This window comes from Candoia aspera, chromosome 4 (genome assembly GCF_035149785.1).
Source record: "Candoia aspera isolate rCanAsp1 chromosome 4, rCanAsp1.hap2, whole genome shotgun sequence".
In the NCBI taxonomy this organism is placed as follows: domain Eukaryota; kingdom Metazoa; phylum Chordata; class Lepidosauria; order Squamata; family Boidae; genus Candoia; species Candoia aspera.
In genome coordinates, this window is record NC_086156.1 from 110,947,882 (window position 1) to 110,959,910 (window position 12,029).

The 12,029-nt window shown below is 41.6% G+C and overlaps 1 protein-coding gene across 1 annotated transcript; it reads right to left on the reverse strand.

Moving 5' to 3' along the window:
- Window positions 1–10,684: 10,684 nt before the first annotated feature.
- Window positions 10,685–11,725, reverse strand: LOC134497451 (olfactory receptor 6X1-like). The gene has a single exon (XM_063303111.1). It carries the CDS (start codon window positions 11,657–11,659, stop codon window positions 10,715–10,717), a length of 945 nt encoding a protein of 314 aa, XP_063159181.1. The 5' UTR covers window positions 11,660–11,725; the 3' UTR covers window positions 10,685–10,714.
- Window positions 11,726–12,029: the final 304 nt, after the last annotated feature.

The following is a 12,029-nucleotide window of genomic DNA, read 5'->3' on the forward strand; positions in this document are numbered from 1 at the left end:
TCTCTCTCCTCTTGGAGAGCTGAAGGGAAGGTGAACTTTATTTACTAGTCAGAGGATAGAGTCTAATGGTCCAATGTAAGCCTGAAACCAAACTGTCATTCTCTCCATGGCTTCCACAAGGACATCACAACATGAGGAGAGCCCTGCTGGATGAGGCCAATGGGCTATGGGGTTCAGCACCCAGTGCACCCTGGCTGCATTAGAGAGGGTCATGGGTCTGGACAAGGAGGTGACAGTCTGTTTCCAGCTCTGTCCCAACTTTCTGAAGGGGAAGGGGCCAGAACTGTATCCAATACGCAGGTGTGTTCCATAAGCATTGACTATGACTTTAAATAGGACTTTATGGCCTATATATGACTTTATCTGACACCATAGACTTGCATAAGGGTTTAAGTATTATCTTAAATAAGGTTATATCAGCAATTCTATTCTCAATTTTCAATCGCCCTCTCAGTGCTTCCAAACATGAATTTTTGAATGTTTAGAGCAGCTGTTTTCTGCTTTGGCACATTTTCCTCCAACTATCCACCATAATGCCACGATGCTGTTCTTGATCAATCATGACCAGCTCAGTTCCCGTGAGTGGATATATATCCATCATCAAAAAGGATGTTGTCAGATCTCCATTCCTGCAACAAAAGCCGTTCAAATCTTACTGCTTCTATCAAACATTAGCCATCAAAGATAACACTGCCTTTAATTTAATCCCAGCTAATACCTTTGAAGCTTGCAAAGGTATCTGATTCCGGTTAGAGAGGGGATGAGCCCGTTTAGCTGAATTCTCCTAAACTATCTTGGGAGTTGGAGTTGAACACGATGCTGGAAATTCTGTCTCAGAGAATATATGTGAATGATAGGATTGAATGTAATGCCCACTTTTGTAGTAGGACATGTCTCAAAGGAAACCAGTGTGATGTGTGATACTGTCAGGGAAAAAAAGATGATTATTTGGCAATAGCTCAGCTGCAGTCAGTGCTGAATACCTTCCATACCAGGATGTCCTGTGTGGTCGTTCTGGTCATTCAACCATCCAACCAGACTGCACTCCTGATGACAAGAGGATCCTTGAGGGACCAGCTTGGTTGTCGGGTTCTGAAGTCCAGGACTGGCTCTATCATACGGCAGAATGAAGCCCAAGCCTTAGAGAGCAGAGTTCTTGTGAAACCCCAGCAAACTGCTGCTGCTAGTCACAGAGTGACGATGATCTCTCGTAAGCACACAAATCAGTGGGCATAGTTCTCCCCTTTCTGATGTTTCCCTCAGTGAGGAGAGACTGCCTAGATCCCATGGAATAACAGGATGTGGGCTTTACCTATATAAATCCCGTGAGGATATAGCCCTTGATGCCACCATCTCTGGCTTCTCCACACCTGAGGAGGTCTGATCATTGAGGGAGGGGCTTCTGAGAGTCCCGACCCCCATGTGAGATACTGGAGGCACCAGGCTTTTCCAGCAAGCATCCTTTGAACACCCATTGACCGGAGGTGCATCAGGCCATGTTATTGATCTGGTTCGAAAAGGTGGTGATGCTGCTGCATTAGCTTGAAGAAGCATTTTTATTAGTAGTATTTTTCTAAATTACATTTACAAATTACAGTAACAAAGTTCACAAAACCCCTACATACACTTAAAATGTACACTCAGTACACTAAGAGAAACATAATTTTTAAACTTAAGGAAAAAATTAATTGAAACCAAACCAAACCAAAGAAAAGTTAGGAAAAAAACCAACCTTGGACAAAGTAAGAAATAAGAAAGGAAATTTTATTATTAATTTAGGATGACCAGACATCCAGCAAAAGGGCATCTGGTAACCCAACACCAATCATAAAATTATTAGCAGAGTAACCCTCTTCAGTGGGCATTTATTGGTGAGTAATTTGTTTGTGAGTATCCCTCCTTACTCACTGGTAATCCCTTCCTCTCCTGTGAAGGCAAATACAGATACTTTAAACAGTCAGTGTGTCCTCCATTCACCCCGCTCCCCTTTGTCCTCCTTTCCAATTCTCCAAGTCCTCCTTTGCCTGCTCAGATATCTGGTAACCCTCTAGTGCTGCTCTACGGTGCCTGTTATAGTGGAGATTGGCTATTCTGGTACTGTCATTTGACAAGGTATTCTGGCGATCTTAACTGAGAAATATCAGTTGGCCCAGGGATCCAAGTATAGTTGGGGCAGACTTGCTTGGTCTCCATGGCTACATTGAATGGGAAGGTTGACTCTGTATGATTAATGGTAGCATTTTTCTGCTAGTATGATAGGGATTGGTTGACTGAGCAGGTTTTAACGGTAAAAGATGATTAGTCCACAGCTGGCTATATTTCATGGCTTACGTCCTTATTCGGAATGGCTAAACATTGATCTGCAAGGGCCCCATGAAATCGTTTTCAATGGTCTGCCCTTTGAATAGGTTCTGGGCATGGGAGGTTGAGGAGTCGGTGAAGGATGTGCTGCAGGGGAGATTTGAGAGCACTCTTCCCCAGAAGACTGGATGTAGATGGAACCTTGAGCTCAGTTAGATGGACCTTTTTTCTAGGCTGAAATGATCATGATGTAAGGAATGCTTACTCAAAGATCAGTGATGCCACTGTGGGTGAATCCAGCATGGATTCTTAGTGCTTGACCACCAATCTCTTGTCATCTCTCAATACAGAAGGAACTGTTCAGAAGAACAGAAAATGAAGTCCCCAACGTTGGATGGATGGATGGACAGAAGAGGTGCTTGTTAATTTCTTTAGCACTGAATTAGCAGCAAATTTCACTTAAAAGGAGGCTCTTGTAACATCTAAAAACTACCCCCGCCCACAATGTCTCCCAGTTTGTTCTTCAGTGGAACCATTACTCCATCTATTACTCCCTTTCCCCCACTAGATGGCAATGAAGAGTTTTCTGTTTCTTTTTCAAAATAGACTGGTGTTCCTCAACCCCAAGATTGCGGATGATTTTTGTTTTTTTAGCTGTCGAGGGGTGGAAGCTGAAACATTTCACAAGTTTCTTCTGCATCTGCTTAGAAGACAGGGTCACATTTGCATTATCCACCTGCTTGAGGATGGCCTCAAGATCTTGGCGAGCCCAGCATCACCACCTCATCGGAGTCCTCTTTCTATGTAACTGATCCAATCAGAATTAAGGAGGAGGAACAAAGATAGATAGATGGTAGATAGATAGATAGATAGATAGATAGATAGATAGATAGATAGATAGATAGATAGATAGATAGGTGGATAGATTAATATATAGGTATATGTCTATGTCTATGTATATATGAAGCAATCTTGTGATGTTAGCTGTGACAGCTAATATTAGCAGTCTATAACCAATTTTCTTTGTGTGATAATTCCTTCACACAGCCTACCATTTGGGAATGAAAGAGGAGGGCTTCCAACAATATCCCAGCATCAATAATAGGGGATCCAAAATGGGGGAAACAAAACTGCCAGAAAAATATTAAGCCACCTCATCATAGCTTGGGGGCCTCAAAACACTGTCCACACTATGCTATACAACATAGTATTTAAAAACTAGGTGTTTCTATCATCGCTACTTACAGGATTATCTGGAGATCCCACAGCCGGTCAGTGACCTTCTAGATCCCATTATCCAGAGGGGTTTAGTTGTCTGAGGTATTTCAGACCTCTAGAGAGAGAAGATGTGTTAAATCGCTATTGCTCAGATGTTGACCAAAGATCCATTCTCGCCTTTGTTGTAGGTTCTCTTGGAAGGGGACAAAAGATTGAACAACCTGGGACAGCGACAGCCTTGGAGAGAAAAGCACTCAACCTCAGCTGCAGTCTCTCTTCTGTTACCAGAGAAGTGGTCCAGTGGTATCGGCAGTTTCCTGGGCAGACGCTGGAGTACCTTGGTGGGACCTACCCCAAAAACATTGTTGGAATTGCCAATCCAAAGGGAAAGTTGTATTTTCCTGAAGACAAGAACTCCAGCACACTTGGGATCGATGAAGTCACTCTGGCAGATGCTGCCATCTATTTCTGTGCCCTCAGAGACACACAGTGTCTCAAGGAGGGATCTGCTGTCATGCATGAACCTCTTTCAGAGACTGAAGAGAGGAGGAGCTGATGCAGAGTGAGATGGAAGGGACAAAGTGGGGAAGAACATCAGCAGATACTAAACCAGCCCGGCATGACATGGTCAGGTGTAGTTGTGGCAGGACAACCACAGAATTAAATTTTCCCTTGAGTTGAGTTCTTCACATGGTGAGTCCATAGACAGACAGTAATACTAAGCCTGATTCCTTTTAGGTTTTTTGAGATCAGCCAAGGTCTGCTTTCAGTACAGCAGAAAGACCAGCATTTTCCAGAAGATGAGAGGCAGGAAGGCATGGAAGATATAAGGGAGGGAGTGAGGGAAGGAGGGAAGGAGGGAAGGAAGGAAGGAAGGGTTTCCAGTTCTTCCCTTCGAAGAATTAAATCAGTACTGGACAGGAATGTCTGGAATGGAAAAGAGGGAAAGGATCTTAAGATTCTTCTGGAAATCTTCTACTGTAGAAATCTTCTATTGTAGATCTTCTGATTATTGCAGAAATATATCTTTATTTCCCATGCGTATCCAGGCACATGCTGAGAGTATACTATTTAGAATCATCATGGCATGAACCATGATCAAAACCATGATCATGACATGAACTCTGGATCGAATCTTAACCTCTGCTGCAAAATATGTCATCTTCTGTGGATTATCAATTCTGCAAAGAGTCTTGCAGGCTCACTAAATCCAATAATCAGGGGCACTTTCCATAATGTTTTCTTCCCACACAACCTTTCTCCTCTATCTTCCCATGGAAGTCGAAGGAATAAAATAATCCACAGTAGCCTGAGGTCATCTTTTTTGGGGGTGGGTGGGAATCTCGGGAATTAAAAGTGCTTCTGTCCAGTTAAGAATTCTTGGCTGGCCCTAATTCTCTCCTCCCTACTAAAATACGTTGGAATATCTATAGGTACATAACTGTTTGTATCCTCCTGTGGGCCTTCCCTCCTAGTGCATAAAAGAAGCTCAGTCTCTTTGGCCCTTTTCCCCCATGCAAGTTTAAATTAATTTTTAGATCATTAAAAAGTATTTCTTAATTTACAACACTGTATAAGGCTTTTCATAAAAGAAACACCAAAGTAGCTTGCAGAACATTTATAATAAGCATAATAAAATTGAGAACAAATCAATAAAAAGGGTAAAATGCTAAAATTAATGGTTCCAATAAGAGCAAGACAATAATTATAGTACTTAGCTAACATTTGCTTTAATAAGCAAAAGAAAAGGAGATAACAACAAAAAGACCAAAAGAATCAGAAAGGAGAGGAGAGGAGAGGAGAGGAGACTACCAGGTATTATAATAGAAGAAAACTGCAGTTAGTTCAATGCAACATTAAACCTTGATCACAGAGAGCAGAAGTGGTTAGTCTTTCTGTTATCTTGGTAGAAAATAAGCATAGAGGATGACAAACCTAAGATTCTAAATCCAGAATGGAACTATTGTTCAATCAAAAGAATATAATCATTTTCTCCCATACTCTACACGCAATAAGAGTGCCAGTTGGCGTGGTGGTTCAGACATCAGACTAGAAACCGGGAAAGCAGGAGTTCTGATCCCCCTTTAGGCACAAAGTGAGCTGGGTGACCTTGGGCTAGTCACTCTTTCTCAGCCCTAGGAAGGAGGCAATGGCACATCATTTTGGAAATCTTGCCAAGAAAACTGCAGGGACTTGTCCAAGCAGTCCACAGGAGTCAAAAACTGACTCGTAGGCACCCAAAGCAGCAACAACAACAACACACCCACAATAAATTCAAAGTTCTTCTTGTACTGTTAATTCCCAAAGCTTTGATATACAATTCAACATCATATTATCAACTTTAAACTCAAATTGTCCTCCCAAACTCTTATTAACAAACGTATGACGATTAAACCAACATGGGGAAATAGTGGAACAAGACTGTGTCAAATATGGAAGAGCTGATCCACATGACCAGCTTGGCCCAGGCGAACTCAGGCATCTGATCGTTTATTCAGGCCAGGAATGCCCCACATTGTCCTTTATCCTTCCCAGAGCCTACAGGAAGACAACTCACACCAGTTTTTTTCTGCGATGGGTCAAAAATAATCTTTACTGATCTTCGTAGCGATGTTCAGTTCACCTGCTGCATTTCATCCTATTGCAAGTAAACATCTGATTTCAACTGATTCTTCTGACAAGCCCCTTCAAACTCCAGGTCTTCTGACAAATCTTTCCCATCCATGTCATTTTCATTTCTATCAAGCCTTCTCAAAAAATCCATTCCACTTCAGTTAAAAACAACTTGGTCTCTGGTGTTCCTTATCCTGAAGCAGGGAGCCACTTATCCAGAACCCTCTTTAAATTTGGGGTCTCACCCTTCAAACCAAGCTGCTTTGGAATATCTGAAGTTGTCCTGCTGCACTCAGACACAAGGTGGCCCTCTTGAGAAAGCCCACTGGCTACAGAGCTTTCTATAGTGCATGTTGGAGTCATGACCCTCCACCACATCCTGCAGGTTGCAATGCTGTAACCTTGAACATTTGCTTAGATGTTACTTGCTTAGCAGAAGACGTCAGATCTGTGGCTGCCAATCTTCTCATGCTGTGGAGTGAGGAGAGCACAGGTGAGAAGCATCTGAGATCTGGACTGATCTTTTAATAGGTTTCTGTTTTTCAGGTGGATCTCCCTACCTTCAACCAGATAAATGTCTTTCAGTTTGAAGCACGCTTGGATCATCATTGTAATCTTCAGTAAGTGGCTCATCTCCATGTTGTATTAGGAGAGTGCTCTTTAATTACTGTCTGTTTTACTTGCATATCCTAGTTTGCCAACTTTCTTTCAAATCTACGGGAGTAAAAAAAGCACCCCATCTCCAAAATAAAATTGAAGAATAAGTTTTGAAAGAGAGATGCTGTTTCATGTGTTGGGTGCAAAGGCCCTATGTGCTTTCAAGGGAACTGTCTGTAGTAGTAGTTAGAAATTAGACAAAAGTTGACCGGTGCAAAGCAGAGGGCTTTTTGGCAGAGGCCACCTTGTCTTCTGCAGGTGACTGGAAGAGATGCCCTCTCTGTAAGGCCCACCTCTGCATCAAGACAATGAAAAAGGTGCCTTTCGATCTCGGTATATTAGCTTATGAACTTGTATATGGAGGAGTGAATCACTTGTGGCACTGGGAAGGCAGGTTGTGACAGGCAAGAAGGCATGGAAGATAGAAAAACGGAGGGAGGAAGGAAAGATTGAAAAATGGAAAGAAGAAAGAAATGAAGGAAGGAAGGAGGAAGGGAATGGAAGATAAAAAATGGAGGGAGGGAGGGAGGGAGGGAGGGTCTCCAATTTTTTCCCTCAAAGCATTAAGTTAGGCCTGGACAAGAATGTCTGGATGGGAAAAAAGAGAAAGGATCTTCAGATTATTGTAGAAATAGAAATAATCTGGAGAATTCTTCTGTTTGTAAACTTTCCCACCCTCTTGTCCACCTCTCCTTGGAACCTCATGTCTTCTCCACAGGACACATCACAGGACAATCGGTGAAGCAAACGACAGGCACCCTGACTGTTACTGAAGGACAACCTGTCTCTCTCCAATGCTCCTATGAATCAACATATACTGGTGGCAATTACCCCTTCTGGTACATTCAGCGCCATGGCCAGGCTCTCCAGCTCATTTTGAGGGATGATAGGGAGGCTTACCAAAGCTTCCGAGCTACTCACAGGAAAACAAACAATAAAGAAGGGACTTTCAACATGGAGAAACAAGCCAGCCAACTGCAGGACTCTGCTGTCTACTTCTGTGCCTTCAGAGACACAGTGAGACAAAGGAGATGAGAAGCGAATCAAAAACGTGCAAAGGGAGAATAAAATGGACAGGGTGGATCCAGGAGAAGATACAAAAGTCTGGCAAGGGTTTATGGCAGGAAATTTAATTATAACGCCCATTTTGGTCATGCTAGCTGTGGTGCTGTCCCTCCTTAGAAGTTTCCACCTACTTTCTTCTCAGACTTCAGGCTGGTTTCTTGGCAGAAAGTTAGAAATAGATGTCCATATGTGTAAAAAAAACCACATGCATATATTGGTTCCATAGATTTTTCTGGTTATCTTTTAATCTGTCCTTCCACAATATGGTACTTTGGGTCAAATAAATAAATATAAACTCTAACAATCTAAACCATCCTACCTTTATTGGGAGGTGGCAGTAAGAGAACCTTGGAATCGGAAAGCGCTTCCCCCCTCGCCTGCCTTCATGTTCCAAGGCACGAGGGAGGCCCCTTCTGAGATGCCTTCTCCCCCACCATCTCTCCTTTGGACTCAGAATCCTGTCATCAGGCCCTTGTCTAGGCGGTGGCTCTTCCATCAGCCTCTCCCAGGGTGATTCTCGCAGCCCATCCCATCGGTTAACTCTGTGCCGTTCTGGTGGACTTTTGATGCTTGAATGCGTCGCCTTCTGGTTTTTGTCTTGATTTCGGTCCGGATGGCCTTCTGGTACTTCTGCTCCAAATGTTGTTTTAGCTGTGATATGACAGGCATCAAGACTAGATCAAAGGTACCCCTCCCCAACCAAAAACTAATATTACTTATCCTTATGTCTAAGGCTTCCTTGTTTTCTCTTTACTGTGGACAGTTTGATTCAGTTCTTATTCTGGCCTCCTAAGTTACAGTTAATGTGGATGATGTAACTGTAAGCAGACCTTAACGTGATTTCTTTAATGATCAATTCTGGGGCTGTCTTTGTGTGCATCATCGCAAGCCTCCATCACTCTCTAAGGTTCAGCAGCATAGAAATCTGAGAATCCAGCAATCAAGTGCTCAAGTTCTCTCAAATTCTTCTTCTTCCCGGAAGTGAGCAGCAAGGTCATTTTCACATGGATGAAACAAGCACAACTGTTTAATCAAACTCTTGATTTAAGGAGGTCATTTTCACATGCATCAATGGATTTACAACAGTCCAGAGGCCTTGAGACATAGTTAACCTTTTTTGGAAGGAACAAAATAAAGCACCATCTCCAGTGTGGGCATAGTTCTCCCCTTTCTGATATTTCCATCAGTGAGGATAGACTGCCTAGATCCCATAGAACAAAAGGGTGTGGGCTTTACCTATATAAATACCGTGAGGATATAGACCTTGATGCCACCATCTCTGGCTTCTCTACACCTGAGGAGGTCTGATCATGAGGAAGGGGCTTTTGAGAGTCCCGACCCCCATGTGAGATACTGGAGGCACCAGGCTTTTCCAGCAAGCATCCTTTGAACACCCATTGACTGGAGGTGCATCAACCCATATAATTGATCTCCTTCCAAAAGGTGCTGAAGATGATGCATTAGCTTGAGGAAGCATTTTTATTATTAGTTTTTTTTCCTGTTTTGAATCTACTCAGTAGGAATCACAAATTCCATCTCTTTACAGAACTGTATTGATATATTAGGGCCCAGGGAAGCAAACAAGATTTATCCCAATTGACCTTATGCTCAGAATATTTTCTAAAATGCTGCAAAACCTTTATAATATCAATCAAGCAACTAAAATATTGATCAAAACATCCAAAATATCATCATTATACAGAAAGAGTTTATACTCACATCCTGCAAGTACAATATACTTAATATCGAAACATTGACTTAACACGGTGGCCAAAGGCTCTACAATCAAATTAAATAACAAAGGAGAAGGTTGAGAGCCCTACCCTGTACTACAGTGAAATGTAAAAGACTCTGAGATCATTCAATTTTTTTTTAACCCTGGCACAACGTTGCAAATGATTACTCTCAACCTACTAGACAAATTCCCATGGACAAAAGAGAGATTATTTTATTTTCTTACACATAGTATTATATCCTCATAGTATGACAAAGAACAAGATATTCAAATTTTTCTGCATTCACAAGATGCCTAACTGCCCAGCTGGGAAATGCCCTTGATCCCTTCCTTCAGCAGCTTCATATACAAGAGGAATTATAAATTAGCCTCCACCTAATGGTCAACTTACATAACATTGCAAGTTTGAGCCTGAACAGCAAAGAAAATGTAGCTATTCAGATTAGATTCCTCTTTGCATTTCACCATGCCATTCACCCAGATTAAGAGCCAGGAATATTTGGGAAAGATCTGTAAAAATATATGTACACATAACAGGATACATTCAGGAACAATATGTATAGATTAAGCAAATGAACAAGGCATCTATCTGGGGAAAGATGTGCCAGAATTATTGTAAACATGAGTTCATAATTTAAAACATAACTAAATAATATTTAAATGGTATTCCAAAACAATGACAGCACCAAACCTCTTCTCTTATATTTTTCCAGCCATTATATTATGGTTTCTCCTTTAATTCCAATGAGGTTCCTTCAATAATCTACACTAGGAAGTCCGAAGGGTGCAAATTTGATCCCACAGGTCAAAGTTCCAAACAAGGAACCCACAGAGTAGACCAATATTAAAGCCAGTAAAAATGTATAAGGAAATTGATACCTTGTCATCATGAATGAAGAACATTCAAAAGCTTTCATTCCCTTATAAACCCTTCCTGGGATTCAATCCTGATTGAAGCAATGGGCGCTAGCATCATAGTCAAATACTAGGCCCTGGGTGTTGATCTCCTGCTTCCACCATCTTTATGAGTTAGGCGAAGTATATTAATCGTACAATATATTTGATGTATAGTCCTCCCACTCCTAATTGTGAAGGATAGGCTTGCTTCTCCAAACAGATCTATGTTTAGATTTTAGGGAAGGACGCAGTCTTTTTTCTTAATGCTTTCCAAACTGCTTCTTTCACTTCATTGTTCCTAATGGTGTAAATGAAAGGATTGAGCACTGGAATGAGTATAGCATTCACCACAGAAACAGACTTGATTACACTGAAGGAAGAGTTCTTGACAGTTGGCCTTAAGTAGACAAAAAAGACTGACCCATAGAAAATGCACAATACAATCAGGGGGGAAGCACATGTAGAAAAGGCCCTCTGCTGTCCGGTGGTTGAAGGCATTTGGAGAATGGTGCAAATGATGAAGAGGTAAGAAATGAGGGTGAAAAGCAGGGAGGACATAACCAGAACCACAGTAAGTAGGAAGCCAAGGGCTTCAATGACATATATATCTCCTCCTGCAACCTTCAACACAGGTCCCGCATCACAAAAGAAATGATTGATGATGTTGGAGGTGCAGAAGGGTAGGTGTGCTACCATCAACATCTGATAAAGAATTGAGAAAAAACCTCCAAACCAGGCTGCAATTGCTAGTTTAAGACAGATGACAGAAGTCATAATGGTAGCATATCTCAAAGGGTAGCAGATGGCTAAGTATCTGTCCAGGGATTTCAAAGTGATGACAAAAAATTCTGTGACCCCAAAAAGGAAATAGGAGTACAACTGTGTTATACAGCAGGAGAAACAGATGGAATTCTTTGCAGAGAAATAATTGACCAGCAGTTTAGGAATAAAGGTGTGTCCCATGTCAATGATAGAAAGGTTGCTAAGGAAAAAATACATGGACTTCTGGAGATTACAATCCACGATGACCATCAAAATGATCAGCCCGTTGCCCATCAGACACAGGAGGTAGAGCAGAAAGAGACCGGCATACATCACATTTTCCATTCCAGAAACAATTGGCAAGCCAACAAAGATAAACTCGACCATTCTAGTACAGTTGGTCAAATTCATGCTTCCCTATAAAAATGGGAAATATGGAGTCTTAATTGAATCAAGATATAGCTGCATTTCTTAACACATTTTTCATGCACTACAATTGTGATTGCAACACAGAGAACATAGACTGGATGTTCACTTTCAAGTTAATGAAAGTTTTGCATAGCTATGTTAGTGAAAAAAGACATTTCAGTATAAATATTTGAATATGAGTTATAATTTCTAAAGGCCATCACTGTAGCCTGACAAAACATGAGGACGAAAACAAGGAAACACAATTGTAGCTTAGTGTGATGTGTGGAATTTGCTAGTGTTGGAAAATAAGATCTCATTTGGGGTTTCTGAAATATATAGCGACATTTTTGGAAGTTGTAGGCTAGAGGTG